Raw genomic sequence first — 19167 nt, forward strand, 5'->3', positions numbered from 1 at the left:
CAGAGAATAATAGTAAGAGTATTTATGATGTGCACTAGGGAAGATACCCCAGCATTTTGAATCTTAAGCAAAACCTAAATCTGGGTATTTTCAGATACTGCCTTTTTATTATTATTAAATAAACATTAAGGAATTCTGGCTGTCATTTTCATTCCTGATGTACTCATTTTGCGTTGGAGGTGTTTCTATATCACTATATGCAGAAACCAAAAACAGTACAAATGTTTTTGTCTAGACACAGCTATTGTCTTGTCCAGACATTGCTGGAATTTTGACTCTGTTGTTTCTCACACTAACAACTTTTTAAGACCTTTGTTTCGGGAAACACCTGCATAGCATTAACTAGGTTGTGAATCGAAGAAACAATGAAGAGCTGGATGAACAGAAAGCCATATGCAATCAGCATAAGGAGGTGCTAGGGAGGGATGGCAATAAGTTTCCTTAAAGGGAGTCAGGGTATGTCTACACTTAAACTGCTACAGCAGCACAGCTTCAGTGTAGACACTACCTATGCCGACAGAAGAGGTTCTCCCATTGGCATAGGTAATCCACTTCCCCAAGAGGCAGTAGCTAGGTCGATGGAAGAATTCTTCCTTTGACCTAGCGCTGCCTACATAGAGGGTTAGGTGAGCATAGCTATGTCTTGGGGAGGGGGGGATTTTTAGCTATGCCAATAGAAGTTCCCAGTAGACCGGCCTTCAGTCCTTGGGAAGTGAAGCCAAGAAGAGTATGTCAGGAGCCAGCAAGTAGAAGAATCAAATTAGGCTCTGAAAACCTCCAGAAAAGCTTTTTATGTAACTCGTGCCATCACCTAAAAGTTGGCTAGCTGGTTTGGGAAAATGGCTTTTGTATGAACAATCCATATCTGGAATCTAGTGAACTGAGAGAATTTGCCATCTAAACATGAGAAAAAAATATTAAAAAAAAAATGTTTTGAAGACCATATTTTTGAGTGTTACAGGCATTTTATGAAAGTCTTCATAGTCCAGGTTGATGGCTTCTTTTTATGAACCATGTACCTTTTTTTCTGAACTGTGTTTAGATTCCTTGTCTCCTTAGCTGCCTGCTGGCATGGAAACTGAATTTACCAGTGATATTTTAGGAGCCTGCACACATCCAGCACACAGAAGAGATTAATTTTAAATATTTTTAATTGGATATTTTAACCAAAAATTCTCTTTATAACCATAAGATTTTTATATTTGTAGAAAATTCAATTCTTCGGAGTATATTTTTAAAAAAGAATATTCTGGTTAGCACAGCCTCTGTTTAGTTGCCATTTCGTAGATATTTACAAAATAACTATGACATGGTGGTTTGCATGACATTTTATTGTACTTACAATGGAGCTAGCTTTGCATCAGAAAAATCCAGTTTGACTTGCAAACTTCAGAACCATTTTACACTTCTTCAAGCTGTAAGACCTATAACAACATGCTTAAGTTTTTCATTTGTACATCTGTCTTTCATTAGAAAAGGATTTTAGAAATTCAACCAACGGTGTCTGCAGGCTGATAAATCTTCTGTCATGTTTGTTCTTTTATTGTACCAGACAGGATATGTGAAAGTGATTCTCTCTCCGTGCCCCCCTTCCTGCGGGGGGGAGAAGAGAGCATTTGCTCTGAAGTAAAAACACGTTGTTTGCCTTAGGCCTGAAAGATTTTGTAAATTATCTGAAAAATAAAATAATATTGTTTAAGAGGAGATGGGTGGATTATAATTCTAAATCCAAAAATATAACCTAGGGTTCAAGACAGATGACACTGCCTTTTCCGTTGAGCAGAGATGCCATTTTGCCCCGATGCCATTATATATAGCTACCTAATTCTGTTTAAAATTTAAATATTGGCCCAGAGTTACTGATAGTTTTCAAAGCTGAAGGAGTTAAATAAATGCTTCATTGAGGATATTACTTTAGAAGTGTAGTTGAGCAATTTTCTGGTGACACAAACCTTGAAAAATAACTGAAAATGAGGAGGAAACAAATAGCAAAATACCAGCATCAACAGTTCAGTAATGGTAAAATAATGTTTTTATTATTTTAAGTACTGCAAACTATTTAGCAAATACACCTGTACCCTGATATAACATGAATTTGGATAGAACGCGGTAAAGCAGCACTCTGGAGGGCGGGGCTGCGTGCTCCGGCCGATCAGTGCGTGTGGCTCCGACACGCTGCTCTGAGCGGCGTGTTAAGGGTGCCGGTGGGGGGCCTGAGGGGTTGGATAAGGGGCAGAGGGTTTCGGGGGGCAGTCAGGGGACAGGGAGAAGGGGGGGTTGGATGGTTCGGAGGTTCTGGGGGTGGGGCGGTCAGGGAACGGGGGTGTTGGATAGGGCGTGGGAGGCCTGTTGGGGCGGGGGTGTGGATGGGGGCGGGGCAGTCAGGGGACAGGGAGAAGGGGGGTTGGGTAGGGGGTGGAGTCTTGGGGGTGATTAGGGATAGGGGGGGTCTATGGAGGTCAGGAAACTAGGAGCAGGGGGGCTTAGATACGGGGTGGGGTTTTGGGAGGGGTGGTTAGTGGCAGGGGGGTCTCTGGAGGGGGTAGTCAGGGGACAAGGAGTGGAGGGGGGTTGGCGGGGATTCTGAGGGGTCAGTCAGGGCGGGAAGTGACTATTAATAACAGAAATGCTCGAGGCCAAAGCAAGTTCAGTATGACACAGTTTCACCTATAACGCGCTAAGTTTTTTTGGTCCTGAGGCCCATGTCGTATTGGGGTAGAGATGTACTTCATTGTGATTTGGTTTTGGTGTGATTCAGCTAATACTATTTTATTTTTCTCCGTCCAGTCCTGCTGCTCTTTTAAAGAGCTGTAATTTGATGCATAGTTCTTAAATGCATGGTGATTTCACAGATTACTTACTTTTCCTTTAAGACTGAGATTAATTGGCTTTGTATCTACAGGACTAGTATCTTTAGTACAGTATATTGTATTACCTTGTCTGGTAGGCCTAATACAAGGGATGTTTTTACTGGCTTGCCCTTGTGGAATTAGAATGTGCAGGAAATGAAAGAATTATTTCCTTTTAACTTCAGCATCATCAAGAGTTATCCTCAAGTATATGGAGTTTATATTGTTGTTAAACATGAATCTATTGTCATATGTCTCATCATGAGTGGGAGGATAGTGTTAGATATAAGTCACGGGTGCATTAGAAATACATAGCCCTAATGATGTAGGGTTGGATTCAGGAGCTATGTGGGGACTTTGCTTCAAGGGCCATTTGGAGGTGGACCTTTAGGGCTGGTCTATACTAGATGATTAAGTTGACGCAGCTACGTTGCTTGGCGATGTGATAAATTCATACTCCTGAGCGATGTAGTAAAACTCACAAGTCCCTGTGTAGAGACTGCTAAGTTGATGATAGAATTCTTCCATCAACATAGCTACTGCCTCTTGTGGAGTGGGTTGGCTGTGCCAACGGGAGATCCCCTCCTGATGGTATAATGAGCATCCATACTGAAGCACTACAGCAGTGAACCTCACCACTATAGCGTTTTAAGTGTAGACAAGCTCATAGAAATGATTGTCTCAGTTTCTTGGGAAAGAATGGAGAGAGAAGTAGAATGTCTTACACTTCAGCTCTGAGTAGCACTGAGATGTTGGTTGTCTGCCTCATTATATCATTTTATTGCCTTTTTTTAGGATAGTGGTTTTAAGATAACTGTAGCTCATTGTAAGTAAAACCAACAATGGTCACTTTACAGAGGTATTTTTAGAGTTTAAATTTAATTTTCCTTCACCCCAAATAACTGCTCCTGGAGATTTCTCTGATATCTGCTTCTTGTGAAATCTTAGGTGAAGCAGTTTGCAGTTTATTCTGAGAGATTTGCAATGGCAGAAGGGGGAGGAAAAATTCCACTGATACCTGCTTCCTGACCAGCAGATTATTAATAAGTTCTGTGTCCTAAATATTGGTGGTAGAACTGAATTTAATTCCATTATCCCCTCCTTAGAGCCTGTGGAATAAAAGCAAATATTAACATTAAAACTCTAATTTTTGTTTTAGTGATTTAGAATGTGCCCTATTGCAGTGTTTCTCAAACTGTGGCAGCCTGGACCACCTTGTAATTGTTGTTGGTCTGCAGTGACCTTTCTGGTCCCAGTTTTCCTCCTTGTTTCACCCTGCTAAATTGCATTAAAAGAAAGGGTTCTGTAATAACAGAATGGCTACTGAAACCCTGGAGCAAGCTGGGACTTTCACTTTTAACTGCCAACGCTGAATGTTTCAGTGGTGAAAACTTGCTGGAAATGAATTCTGGTTGGCCATTGTTCACAGGGAGCTTTCTAGGAGATCATGTTCAAAACGGTCAACAGACAAAAATATTTTCAGGTCTAAAATTATGCATGATTCTGTTTAGAATGTTTGGTGTATGAGGTTTGAGATATCATTAATAACATTCAACTGAAAAAACACACCTTGAATTCTAACCTTCATTATACAGTACTGTACATTCAATGTACTATCTTCTGTGTTCCACATGAGACTTTTTGCTGGACAGCTTAAGTAAAGTGTACCTTTTTTACACCATTGTGCTAGGTCATTGTTTCCCGGATGATGGGTCAACAGGACATGGGAAGATTCTAAGCAGGTCACAGGCGTAGTGCAGAGGGGGAGCCCAGCTCGCACTCACCCTGCAGCTGCCGCTTCTTTCCTGCGGGGCTGGGCCTGACTCCCCACTCCAGACATGGCCTGCCATGATAGGTTACAGCATCACTGAGGTTTGGGTTGGCCACCCCACTTTCATGACAGAAGAGTGGTACTGTGGCCCTGTGAGCCAAGCCACAGTGCCCAGAGTGGGGAACTGGGCCCAGCCCAGTGGGATGGGAACTGCCACTGTCGGGTGAGTGCAGGGCAGGCTCGGTCTCTGTCCCACCCCCACATGCCCACAGGTCCTCCCCTCTGTACTGGGCTGCGATTAGGGTTGCGGTGCTGGGGTGAAGGGTGATGCTGTGGGTGATCAGTGCCCCCGCGGTAGGGTGAGGAGGAGGGGGCAGAAGAGGATGCTGGCCTATGGTTTTGCCGCCCTCCTTCTTCCCATGAATTTGGACCTTGGTTGTGTTGCAAAAAAAGGATGAAATGCAGTTGGTGGGTCACCTTATTAAAAAGTTTAGGAACCACTGATCTAGCTCAAACAATATCCACTTATTGTGTGCAAGATGGACACTTTCACATGTCTGTAGCTTTATAAAATCTCCTAGAATTGGTAGTAAAACTACATGATTATCTGTGCCAATTAGTTACATGTGAACTCCCTACATTCCTGTGGCCCAGACTAGTCCAGGTACAAGGGACAAGGTCCTTGCCAAGCTGCCAATACAAACATCTTTTTGTAAGCTTACTCTTTTTCAGACAAGCCATTTAAAACAGACTGTGGTATTGACTGTAGATTAGAGGCATAGTATTTGGCATATCCCCTGAATTTTAAAATGGAGGAAGGTAAAACATGCAAAGGAAATATGGAAATGGTATCTGAGAATTTCAGTGTCAGCAGCTCAGTGGTAAAACTGTATAGATAATGCTTTATTATATAGTGCTATAACCTTTTACGTACTTCATAGAATAGCATTAATGGAAATAACAAACCCTGAAACCAACTACTTGCCAAGAAAGACAGAAGCATGTGTCTTTGGTCAGGATAAGGTCTCTGGATTCTTTTTCTTTTTATTGAAATTGGACATTTTTAAAACGTAATTACAATAAGTAACCATGTGCAATTGAAACTAGTTTTGTTGTAAATACTAAAATTTAAAAAATATCTGAGAGGGAAATAGAGGCATGTGACTTGCGTTTCTGAAAATAGCTCTGTTTATTTCTAGCCGTCAGAACCAACTTAAAGATCATCAGCAGCAACAGCAGGTAGTATCGTTGTGCCAGCTTCCAGATGAGGCAGAATGTCTGACTGTGCCAAGGTATAAGCGAGACCTAGTGCAGAAACTCAAGATTCTGAGGCAAGAATTGTCGCAGCACCAGCCCCAAGCTGGCCACTGTCGTATTGAAGTCTCCAGAGAAGAGATTTTTGAGGTAATCTGAAGATAAGGAAACTCTACCCATTTTTAAGTGATGGGAGAGGGAGAGTAGGGGAGGGAACTTTTCCGAGAGGTGGTGATGGTATATTCTGGGGTAAGGGTTCAGGAGAGTGTATAGATAATCACCGATCCTAGATGGGATGTGATTCTCTTCCAGTAAAGAAATGAAAAGGGAGGGGCAGTTGTTTAGGAGAGGGGAGAGTGTAGATTGAAAATGTATATATTTTTTAAAATAAATATAACAGGTAAATAACTTCATATAGCATTCATCTTCAATATTTTAATTACACAGTATGTATCTCAAATACACATTTTCGTTTAGATTTTTGAAAATCAGACATTTTAAAATCATGAATTCTCAAGGCTGATGACTGACAGGAGACACCCAAAGTGCAGTGTTCTCGCTGGAATTTTGCAACATTGTTTTCTGAATTAATCATATGCAGTTGTAATTCTTTGGCTCCCCTCCACCGCAACCTTCTCGCTTCACACTCAACTTCCAAGCCTCTACATTGTGGTCACCATTTTTCCATCCAAGTAGGATTGGATGAGTCTTTCCTTTGAAGACTTGCTCATCTCGCTTTAATTAGCTGTGGGGGCTGCTGTGCAGTAATCAGACATGCAAAGTCACAAATTTATCATGAGTGACGCGATTTCTAAGTAAAATTAAGCCGCACTCACGATCTTGCGATAGAACTCTCAAATGTCAGGATTTATTTATTTTATTTATTTGCTTAAAAAATAAAATAAAAATAAAAATCCTGACATTTGAGAGCTCTATCGCAAGATCCTGAGTGAAGCTTAATTTTACTTAGAAACTGCTGTCAGCCAACAGCTTCCCCTCCCCAGGGCGCTCCCTGTACGAGAAAGGTATGTTTTTAGCCTGTGTGGTTACAGAGGAAAGGTTGAAAATGTGACCTTAAAGTCTCAGAAACCAGTATGGAAATAGAGAACCCACATTTCTCATGATTTTTAAGCCAATGGACTTTTTTTAATCTCATGATATTTTGGGGTCTGACTCATGATTTTCTAATAGCAAGGGTTGGCAACGCTGAATGCAAGCTGGAGTTCCTTGGAGGCTGCGTGCTAGTGAACAGGGGATCATGACATTGTTCTCAAACAGAAACTATACATTTAATTCCCAGTTCTTCATTCCTCCTACCTCTCTGTTCTTCGGTTTCTTTATCCACACATTTTCTTCTGGTAGTGCCTGGGAGTTACCCGATAGAGGTGTAACTCTAGCTTTCCCAGTAGCAGGGGGCACCCAATGCTTGCAATACTTGATATTCCTTAATGCTCCCCTGAAGGTTTGTTTTTGTACCTACCCTTAACAGATTGTCCATGTTTTGTCCTCTTAGACAGGAGAAATGAGCCCTTATCTAGCACTTTCAATCTCCAAAGCAGTTTACTGACAATTATAGCTTTTAATTACTTCAGAAGTATAGAAGGACAAAACAAAGAGAAACGATCCCTGCACATGATAAGCAATTTAAGGATCCATGGCTTTTCTAGCGTATCTATTCTTTTATTTGACAAGTAATGTTATGTTGGTAGAAAACATAGTAGCCTGAGAAATGGTGGTTAATAACTGAAAGGACACCGTCTGGTTTAGGTACTGAGAGTCAAATGATTTATCCTAACAAATAGTATATAAATCCATGATATGCCCACACCTTGAATACTGCGTACGGATGTGGTCTTATCTCAAAAAAGATATACTGGCATTAGAAAAGGTTCAGAGAAGGGCAACTAAAATGATTAAGGGTTTGGAACAGGTCCCATGTGAGGAGAGAGTAAAGAGGCTAGGGCTTTTCAGCTTGGAAAAGAGGAGACTAAGGGGGGAATATGACTGAGGTATATAAAATCCATGAGTGGTGTGGAGAAAGTGAAGAAGGAAAAGTTATTTACTTGTTCCCATAATATAACAACTAGGGGCCGCCAAATGAAATTAATGGGCAGCAGGTTTAAAACAAATAAAAGGAAGTTCTTCTTCACACAGTGCACAGTCAACCTGTGGAACTCCTTGCCTGAGGAGGTTGTGAAGGCTAGGACTATAACAGGGTTTAAAAGAGAACTGGATAAATTCATGGAGGTTAAGTCCATTAATGGCTATTAGCCAGGATGGGAAAGGAATGGTGTCCCTCTGTTTGTCAGAGGATGGAGATGGATGGCAGGAGAGAGATCACTTGATCATTGCCTGTTAGGTTCACTCCCTCTGGGGCACCTGGCGTTGGCCACTGTCAGCAGACAGGATACTTGGCTGGATGGACCTTTGGTCTGACCCAGTGTGGCCGTTCTTATGTTCTTACGTTATGTTCTAGTAGTAGGATATCTATCCATAAACAGCAGTGAATATGACAGTAGATGGTGTGATTGCAGGAGTCTTACAGGCAAGTCATGAAGATGAGACCTAAGGATCTGTGGAAGCGATTAATGATAAAATTTCGTGGAGAAGAAGGCCTTGATTATGGAGGGGTTGCCAGGTATGCTAGAAAACATGACCTAAATTATACACTGTATTCTGAATCCTAAAGCTATCTTGTTCCTAAGTACTGTGTTTTTTAAGTCTTTTTTTTTTCTTTTTTTTTAAATGTGTGTTCCACTAATAACTTGTACCTCAAAATTGTCTCTCTCAGTTTTCTGGTGTTTCTATAGAGTAGAAAATATACCCCAACGTAGGAATTAATATCTTGTAAGTAAATCTGCAAGATTATTGCAGATCTTAACATAGATGCATTTTAAATGTGACACATGTTTCTAGTAACTCCAGTGAAGATGTAGTTGTTTTTTCCCCTCTGGTTACTGAAGCTTAGATATCTGAGAGTTTACACCATTAAGGACTGACTCCACCTTGTGGTACATTTTTGGTAAGAAAAGTAAGTCTAATATTGTTGTTTCCAAAGAAAAACCTTGACTAGGATTTAAAGTCAAATGTTAGCAGTTACTAGAGTAGGGAAGTAAAGCCTATTTTAATTTTTCACTTGTTAAAAAAACTTTTTTTCTGCTGGTAGCAAATGTTTCGGTTTAAACATCATTTAAAACGGTTTTGATATAACAGCTACAATTATTTTAACATATAAAGTCCTTGTTGCTACTGTAAAATAGCCTAGATGCTACTGTAATACAGTCAAAAATATTAATATGTCCATCTTGCTGGATTATGGATGTGTGACCTGTGAATGAAATAAGCTGTCGGATAGAAGTTAACATATTTATTGTGGTAAATAGCACTTTTATGTTAAATTCTAAAAAATACATAAGTAGTGAGAGTTACAACTTTCATTTATTCTTAAGCATCCATCTGCCCCCCAAAATTGAGGAGTATTTCTTTGGCATCTCTAGGTGCTGTATGGCAGGTTGTCGTAATGAAAGACACAAGGCAACTCTTTTATTGAACATATCTTTAGACCCCTGCGTGGGTACAAAATTTGTATCTGCATCTGATTCACGATCCGCAAAAATGTTCCGCAGATATCTACATCCATGGATATAAAGCATATATCCGTGGAGTTGCAGGGCTCTACATAACTTTACTTGATTTTTGCATAATGACACTATAGTGTGTTTGCTTCATGTAACATCCCATCCGTGGAGAATAACTTCTCATTTAATCATTACTGTTACAACAATCTAATATTTTGTTGACTTAATTTCAGCTGATTGTTCAGTTATAACAAAAATGTTTCAAAACTAGAAATAAGAGATGCAGTAAGGTGTCATTTTCCATGCTTCTGCTAGTGTTTTCTAGCGCTACTTCTGGTTGGCATACCCTGGACAATCAGCCCTCTGCTTTGTGGGCAGCCAAAGAAGCAAAGCTAAGGAGCAGCATGAAAAATTATGGTTGTTCCCCTCCGCCCCTTAAGCCAATATTTACCAATCAGTACAAACTTATTTAGCACTTCAAATTGAAGCCTTTAATGTAAATGTCCTTCAGGTAATGGATACGTTCAGCAGAGTATCATACAGCAGCATCTGAAGAAATGGTGTTTTACCCACGAAAGCTTATGCCCCAATAAATCTGTTAGTCTTTAAGGTGCCACCAGACTCCTTGTTTTTTTTGTGGATACAGACTAACACGGCTACCCCCTGATACTATACAGCAGTGTTGTATCGTGAGTAAAATATACAAAATACAACCTTGTCTTAAATGTGTAATGCCTAAAGAAGGGGAAGCAACCAGAAACTATTGAGATTAAGGTGAAGAAAAGGCTTGGAGAGCTGAGAAACCAGCCAGTTTTCAAGTACTGTATGTTTACTGGGCAAGTAAAAGTAATTTCTGCTTTCTGTCCTGTTTGTAGCTTAACTGTGTATCGATCACTGTAAATATTTACAGTTGAAAACCTAAATTTTTGCACAACTTCTCAACATAGAAATGTATTTGTCTGAAACATGCAGTAAAATAATTATTTTTTTTCCCCAGGGAATGGCTTTACCTGTTGTCTCATGAAATGTTGAATCCATATTATGGCCTCTTCCAGTATTCACGAGATGATATCTATACGCTGCAAATCAACCCAGACTCTGCAGTTAACCCGGTACATATTATGACAAATTTACAGAACTCATTCTTTCTGTGACCTAGGAAATTCATCTTCAAATAAGCATGAGGAATGCCTTAGACTTAGGAGTCTAATTCTCACATTATCATTGCTAGAAATTGGATTTGTGTAATGGCATGACCCCTTTGTATTTAGAATTAATCAAAGAAAAATACCAAATATTTCTCCTTAATTTTGGTGCCAGATGTTTGAATTGCGTTAAGGAAAGCATGAATAAAAGTTGCTTCTGTGCTGAGTAATAGGATCTCTGAATTGTTGCCAACCAAGTTCTGAAAGTGTGACAACAAAAAAACCTAGGAACTTTTTGATTGCAAAGTCTTAATTCTGAAATTTGAAATTCTGTAATTACTCCCTCTGGAAGTCTGATTTCGTTGAATACATTTGTTTTTGCTTTTAATTCCAGGAACACTTATCATATTTCCATTTTGTTGGACGGATTATGGGGATGGCTGTGTTTCATGGACATTATATTGATGGGGGCTTCACATTGCCTTTCTATAAGCAATTGCTAGGGAAGCCAATTACTCTTGATGACATGGAATTGGTTGACCCAGATCTTCATAACAGCTTAGTCTGGATACTGTATGTATTGCACATTTAATAATTATGACATTTTAAAATTCTGTTAGAATTAATACAAATGATCTGTGTTCCTAAATCCAGTTAGAATTAAATTAAAAGTAAAGTATATTCTATGCTCCTGCTGCTGTCTAAGGTAGATTTACAGTATATCTTTCTAGTGTTCATAGTAAACAAAAGCTTTTTAAAAAATTGAGTATTTCAGCTTTCTAGAGGCATGGACATGTGTCGTGAATGTAATTTTGAACATGGAATGAACGAACTTTTGATTCACTGGGCTTATGGCTGTTTAATTTGTCAGAAATTGTAATTTAGCTTTTCTATTTACTGATTATGTAAACCATTAAATAGCTGCAACATGTTGCTAAAAGTGTTGCATCAAAAGGTTTGATAGTGTTCCAAAATATAATTCAAGAATAATAAAAAAGTAGTAGGTTTTCTTGTGTTATGCTTATTATCAATATTTTGAAACCAAATCTGATTATAAAATTATATTGAGGTGTCTATCATAAGTTTTTATGAATGCAATACATTTGCAGAGAATGTCTTCTCCACTGAACCATTTGTTTATTTCCCTCCACAAGAGAGAATGATATTACAGGCGTCTTGGACCATACGTTCTGTGTGGAACACAATGCTTATGGGGAAATTATTCAACATGAACTGAAACCCAATGGCAAAAGCATCCCTGTCACAGAGGAAAATAAAAAAGAATATGTCAGGTATTAAATAATCATACACCTATTTTTCAAACGAAGCTTCTCTTTGAGTTTCCTCCATGAGAGATTTTGGCTTGTTGGAACTTATTGCCAGTGTCACATTTATCTAAGCACTAGCACAGTAGTTTGATTGTGTTGTGTTGCTGTCAGTAAGTTTAGGTTTTGGCTGGGTAAAGTGCAGGGTTATTGTGTTTTGAATATATTTTTCACAAAACAAATTTGCACTTTTGCAGGCTTTATGTAAACTGGCGATTTTTACGAGGAATTGAAGCTCAGTTTCTAGCACTGCAGAAGGGATTTAATGAAGTAATCCCACAACATCTGCTGAAGACATTTGATGAGAAGGAGTTAGAGGTCAGTACACTAATGTTACATTATGTCGTCAAGTGTAACAATAAAAGGCTGATGCATTCTTCTGAGACTAAACAATGTGCTAAGTTGCATCCCCAGGTGCTTCTGGGGTTTTGCAGGTGCAGTATTACAAGCACCACAGTTAAACACAAAAGGTCATCCAGGCCTTGGAACTGAGGTTGATCTTCTACAGAATCAGTAGCTGGGTTTGTCAACTTGAAGCATTCTCTCTCTCATGTGGTTTGTATTGTTTAACTCTGTTCAGTAGAGTGTATACACACAGGTTTGGGCTTATGTTTTTGTTAATCTTGGGAGTGACTGAATAGGGTGCTTCATAGTGACTGTAGAAGTAGCCACTTCCTTTATGTCAGTCCATTCTGATAGGACATGTAGTATGGATCCCTCTCTTATATCTTGGTTCAGTTGGTTTTCTATTCCGAAGTATCTACAATCACCTCATATTGGTCCAGAGCGTCCTCTGTAGTGGAGGTGGCAGTGTATTACCCTTAAAGAAACACTGCCATGGAGTGCTCTACTAAATGTAAAGATCCAGCGCCTGAAATACCGTATTGCCCTGGACAAATGCAGCTGGTTCCCAAAGTCCGTTTTTAAAAACGGACATCTAATATAGAATCCATATCTGGAATTTTTCTCTCTATCAGTCCTGCAGTGATGGCCCACAACCACAGAGCCATTGTATGTGTTTCGGTTTAGAAAATGGCTAAAGTGTGAATTATCCACATTTCCTGTGTTTCTGTTTGTAAAGTTATTGTGATCCTGGAATATATTATGATTGCTTGTCTGTTTTCCCAGTGAGCAGGCTCATACAGTAAATTCAGAATAGTTTTATATATGCCTCATGAGAACTGGGAACAAAGCATTCTCTGTCAAGAGGATCTGGCTTCTAGAGGAACCAGCTTCCAGAGGAGATTAGGCAAATCCAGAGCTTGACTCTTTCAGAAATACTGCAAAACCTTCTTCTTTGAAATAGGCCTTTCCACCCTCACAACAATGACATGCACAACACTGACACTCCCCTCTGCCCAAAGACAACCATTTCCGCCCCAAAATAAAAACATTACAAATGCATGTAGGGGCTTTATTCAAAAAAGGAAGACGTGCTGGAGACTCCATGAAGTTCACTAGGGACTTGGCTGTTGCTATTGATTTTTCAACAGAAGGCATTCAGATATAATGGTGATAAAACCCTTAGATACACATTCACAGTGCACAGTTTTTATTTAAGCTCTGACAAAATTGGGGATGGATGTTCTAACAAAATTAAAACGAAGTCCAAGATACGTTTTACTTGTGCATTTGTCTTGTAAATGTGTTTAATCTGATTTGTACAAGACGTGTGGAGATGACTGCAATAAAAAGTTACATTAAGAGGGGAAAAAACAGAATTAGTTAAATTCTGAGAACCAAACTATACCCCCCAGCTACTCATAAGAAACTCCTCTTGAACTCAGTGGCCTCAATGCAACATCTGAATGCAGAATTTGACCCGTAAAGTGTACATCTGGAAACACAAGCCACTTTCAAGCTCTCTAAATTATCTTTACCATACAACTTTTGGATATTGGCTGCTGTGTTTGAAATGAAGTTTAAATATGATACCTTGAAAATGGATTCATGGTATGACATTGCTTACTACAGAATAAAATGATATAATTGTGTGTGCCTTTAAACAAGAGAGAGAGCCTGTAACTTTCCATTTGCACTGAAATCTATAGGTATTTTTTTAAACATGCGTTGTATTTTGATGCTTAGATGTAATGTCACTTATTTCTATTGACAACTGATGTATACAATTATTAACAGCTCATCATTTGTGGACTTGGAAAGATTGATGTTAATGATTGGAAGGCAAATACTAGGTTAAAACACTGTACTCCAGACAGCAACATTGTGAAATGGTTCTGGAAAGCTGTGGAGCTCTTCGATGAAGAGAGGAGAGCACGATTGCTCCAGTTTGTGACCGGCTCATCCAGAGTTCCTCTTCAGGGTTTTAAAGCATTACAAGGTAAAAATTCGATGGGAACCAACTTAAAATGGATCCATTTGGGGAAAGAAATACCACATCACAGAAACCTTGCATAAAAATAAGATTATTGATTTGTAATGTGACCTTTTTAAAAAAAAAAGGGGGGGGGGTTTCAGTGGTCTTGATTAGCTGTTTTCAGTATCATTTACCAGTACTCTTCTCTCCTGTCCCATAACTTTGTGACTCTCCGCTGTAACCTGCCCTATTCTTTCACTCAGCAAAGCACTTCATTCTCTTGTCTTCTCTAATTGTAGAGAACTCTGGACATCAGAGACTTGTATGTGATTCTCCTGGCTGGTTTTTTTTCTGGTAGCCTGTTTTGTAATACTCACTTTATTACAATCCCTCACCGCCTTTGCAGCTGTCCACAATTCACTCCATGCCAGGAAAGCCAGCAACTTTGCGACTATAACAGGTGTGAGAGAGACTCTTGACTTCTTGGAAGGTGCCACATGGTGGTGAGCAGGCTAGGAAAAGAGAGAATCTACCTCATTATCCAACTGCCTTTGGAACTCTGATAGAATATCTACCTTCCTGCAGCAACCGTTCTAACTTTGTCATCCATGCTGCTGGGTGAACAGAATCAGAGGCAATCAGTTCAGGCCTCTGTGGTCCCCCTGTTTGTTCTCTCAAGATGGAGGAAAGTGTCGAAGAGAACACGCTCACCAAATAGAAGTATTTTCTTTACTGGTAGAAAGGCTGGATTCCAACTGAGCAAAAACCTTGTGATTGCCAGTTGCCACTTACAAAAGTCAGGGGATCTGGAAAACAAATATCCCCACCCAGCCTTCTCACTCACATAGGGCCTATGCAGTCTTTTGGGTTCCTAAGATGGCATAGGTCCCCTGCAGTACTAAGATTTCATTAATGGGCTTTAGTACCCGTTAGCAGAATGCAGTACTCCACTGAGTGCTAATGCATATTGGAGGAGCTCTACACTATGTTGCATATTTAAATGGCAACATGAAAAGCATAAGCAGAGGTGGCAGCCCCACACTCATTTAGGTGCTTTCTTTCCTATGATTAACTCACTGTATGACCCACGAGATATTTCCCTTGTTTAATGTTCTGTTAGTGACCCCTATGACTGCCATGGCTAACTTAACCTGCGGGTTAAATCCTTAACATGAGCTAGAATTTTGCAGCACATACTGGACCCTAGTGTCTGGGAAGGGCCATACAACCACCAGTGCCCAGTGGGGCCTTGGCTATCACAGAAGTTGTACCACTTTAGCTATATTGGTATAGTTGTAGTTGTACAACCCCTGAGGTCAAATCTAAAGTAGAAGCAGTCTCCCAGCATAGCTATACAAGTGTACTATGCTGACGAAAGTGCTGCTAATGTGGATGCAGCGAATACTGGCAAAGCTGTAGCTTTTAGAGAGAGAACTTATTCAGTCATCACCCTGAGTGGAGTAAGCTGCACTGGTAGCAGGGCAGTTCTTCAAGTTGTTGCCCCTATGGGTGCATTCGCCGTAGGCTGCGCGTGCACTGGTGCACTCTCGAGTGTAGATTTTAGTTAAGTGTGCTCTATACATCCTGGTCCTCTGGTGCAAGGTATATAGGGAGGGGTGGACCCGCCAAGGCTCCAGTTACTTCTCAACTGCCCCTGGCTTGAAACAAAGCATAGCAGAGTGTGGTGTTAGCTTCTCCATTACTGCCTTCTTAAGAAAGTAAGTATTTTATTTATGTATTCCTCATTTTATTTGTTTCCTATTTGTTGTAGCTGAAGTTGGTGCTTCAGGAGGCCTGAACCCTGGCTGCCTTTCTTTGCAGTTAGGACCTTCCAGCCCTCAGCTGTTGTTGTCTGCAGCCTCCCAGCTTGGGTTATGCCAAAGACCCTGGACTTCAAACCCTGCCAGGCCTGCCACAGGTCGTCTTCCTCCCCACAGTGAGGGACATTCCAGCTGTCTCAGAGTAGAGTCCCATGTCTACTCTAAGTGCAAGGTCTGCACTGGATTTCAAAGCAGATTTCGCAAGCTGAGGGAGGATGGGATGGAGTGCTCTGCTGTCTGAAACCTGCAGGATTTGACTCTCCTCCCTGGCACAACGGCCTTAGTCACTCAGGCTGCAGCAGTGACTTCCAGAGACCATGGAGCAGCTTCAGAACTGAAGCACTCTTAAGACATAGAAAATTCATTCCCTGGGGAGAGTCTCCAAGTTACCTCTTAGGACAGAGAGCAAGGTGACTGGTGTGGGTACTGCTGAGGCTTCTGTTACACCCCACCCCCAGTACCAAGCTACCAGTACCCACCAAAAAAAACTTCTCTTATGCCTCATGCTAAGAAGTCTTCTAACAAACTGCACCAAGCACCTCCATAGTTGGCCAGGGAACTGGAGACATCCAGACACAATGACTTCTCCAGGAACAGGCATTCCTAAGAAGCCTTGTTCAACTATGCTTTGGTACTGCCCTCCTCTGGACACAGCCACAAAGAATACACGGACTTTACCTCTATAGTGTACTCTTGGAGTTCGTGGACCATACTTTTGCACAGTCCCAGGTACCATCTCAGGTTCCTATTAAGCACTGTCCAGTTTTCTCTCCCATGAAGACTTCTTAGTTACAGAAAAGCCAGGATCTCCCCTCCTAAGGAATACCCAGAGGGGACCCTCCCCAGTACCATTCACAACCAGAGCTTCCTTCTATTATCCTGGATCCCAGCACACAATCTTGACCTCCGGTACCAGCCCCTATGAACCCCCAGTAACTATCCAGCCCCAACATACCTATGCTTGGGACTCTCCATTGGACACAGGAGAGGATAACTCCTCAGATTCAGAGGTTTCAGACTAGGATTCTACCATTCTTTCCATTCTAACCGCCCTCTGGAGATATTTCCCAAGGAGGAGATCACGGAAACAGCAGACATTCATGTCGTCCCTGGCAGGATCATCCTCTTCCTTTGCTTATACACCACTACAGTGGACTTTTTGGAACACATGGACTCTGTAGAGTGACCAGTATTATAGGGTACCCTCCAGAAAGCCCACTGTGGTGTTGCATAAGGAAAGGAAGAGGATGGTCCTGTCCTGGATGACATGAATGTTTGCTGCTTCTTTGATCTCCTGCTCGGAACCCTGGGGATCTATATGTCTTCCACAAAGAAATGACTTACCAAATCTGATTGCTTAGCATTCTTGACTTTTTCAATACCAGATCTATACAGACCTGCAGAAGCCTCCAGAAAGAGGTCCAGATCTTACAAGAAGACGCCTTCCTTGATGGTGACCTCCCAGTCTGCATCATCTTCCAAAAAGCCATTTTGACAGCTAGGTCATGAACTGCCGCCTTCTCTGGATCTCATGTTGCATGAAACTACTTTACATTCACCTTTTGGGGACCATCTCTCATTTTCAACCTGCCTGGGAGCTCATCGCATCAGACAGATCGATCCTACAGGTGGTTTCAATCTTTTTTGCTCTTAGGGGTGATTGAGACAGTTACCCCGAATTCACTGGAAGAGGATTCTAATTCAGGTACTTCCTGGTTCCCAAAAGGAAAGAGGATGGAAGCTGGTCCAAGACCTCAGGACTCTGAATACCTTTATCCTTTTGCAGCATTTCAGGATGACTACTCTAGCAACGATAATTCCATCCTTTAGATCCCAGACTGGTTTGTCACACTTTCATATAGCTATGCACCTGTCTCACAGACTCTTCCTACAGTTAGGTATTAGCACAGAGAATTACTAGTATCCTGTCCTCCCCTTCAGCCTTTCAGATGCTTCAAAAAAATCTGTATAAAGGTCCACTCTGTTGCAGCTCACATGCATCATTGGGGAATGACTCTTTCCCTATCTGGAGAGTTGGCTCAAGGGTCACTCCTTCCTCAAGGTCCAGCCAATGACCAACAAGGCCCATGTCTCATTTCACCTCCCTGTGCCTTTGTCTAGAGTTGGTAAAATCTACTCTAGTGCTGATAAAGAGCATAGACTTCAGTGGAGCCCCTCTACACTTCTCAACCTACTTACCTATGTACAGGTTAACCCCAATGGCCTTCCTTATCTCCATGCTACAGTAGATCCCACAATCCATAGCAAGTGCTTGCCTGCAGTTCTTAGGCCACACATCAGCCTACATGTTTGTGACATCCTATGCAAGACTACTCCTGTTGATGGACTGTTAAAACCCCCAACAAAGTCTTTCCAAGTGAGTGATCTTACCACAGCATTCTTGACTCCATCAACTGGTAGAAGGATCCTTTCACAGTTAGTGTGGGAGTTCCATTTTCATGGCTGCACCCATCAAGGGTCATCTCTACATATGCCTCCCTGCTGGGTTGGGTTGCCCATCTCCAAGACACCGCAGCCCAGGGTAAATGGACTCCTCAAGAAGAATCTCTCCATAGTAACGTTTTTTGAACTCTGTGTAGTTCACTACGCATGCCAATACATTCTTTGCAACTGGGAGGACAACTCAGTCAAGGTAATGCTGGACAATAGAGTGGGAATAAACTACATAAATTGTCAAGGGGGAGCAAGATCCTAATCCTTATGCACAGAATCACTAAGACTGCAGAACTAGTGCATATCCCACTGCACAGACAACAGTCTACCTTCCAGGCCTGCAAAACGCTGTTGCAAATTCTCTGAGCAGACACTTTCAAAACCATGAGAGGGGACTCAGCAACTTGGTCTTTCAGCTTATTTGCCAGTCCTGGGGCCTTCCAGAGCTGGATCTCTCCTGGGACTCTCTCCTGGGCCAGTGCAAAATGCCAACAATTCTGCTTGTGGAGTGGGAAGGAGGAGGTACAGTCACAACTGCATAGGGAACTCCCTGTTCTTCCCTTAGCCTGATAGCCCTGGTCTACACTGGGGGCGGTGTCGACCTAAGATACGCAACTTCAGCTATGCGAATAGCTTACCTGGCCGTGAGGATGG

General features: G+C 41.2%; 1 protein-coding gene across 5 annotated transcripts in view; it reads left to right on the top strand.

Annotated features, from left to right (window-relative positions):
* The window catches only part of SMURF2 (SMAD specific E3 ubiquitin protein ligase 2), a 124339-nt gene that overhangs the window by 76906 nt on the left and 28266 nt on the right, over positions 1 to 19167 (top strand). For all 5 annotated transcript variants that reach the window (XM_073310783.1, XM_073310779.1, XM_073310781.1 and 2 more), the window contains 7 exons: positions 5820 to 6024; positions 8409 to 8512; positions 10450 to 10564; positions 10992 to 11170; positions 11752 to 11889; positions 12120 to 12240; positions 14062 to 14263. In XM_073310783.1, coding sequence (XP_073166884.1) covers positions 5820 to 6024; positions 8409 to 8512; positions 10450 to 10564; positions 10992 to 11170; positions 11752 to 11889; positions 12120 to 12240; positions 14062 to 14263 — 1064 coding nt within the window. The remainder of the gene's footprint in view (positions 1 to 5819; positions 6025 to 8408; positions 8513 to 10449; positions 10565 to 10991; positions 11171 to 11751; positions 11890 to 12119; positions 12241 to 14061; positions 14264 to 19167) is intronic.

Source organism: Lepidochelys kempii, chromosome 14, assembly GCF_965140285.1.
Source record: "Lepidochelys kempii isolate rLepKem1 chromosome 14, rLepKem1.hap1, whole genome shotgun sequence".
Lineage (NCBI taxonomy): Eukaryota > Metazoa > Chordata > Testudines > Cheloniidae > Lepidochelys > Lepidochelys kempii.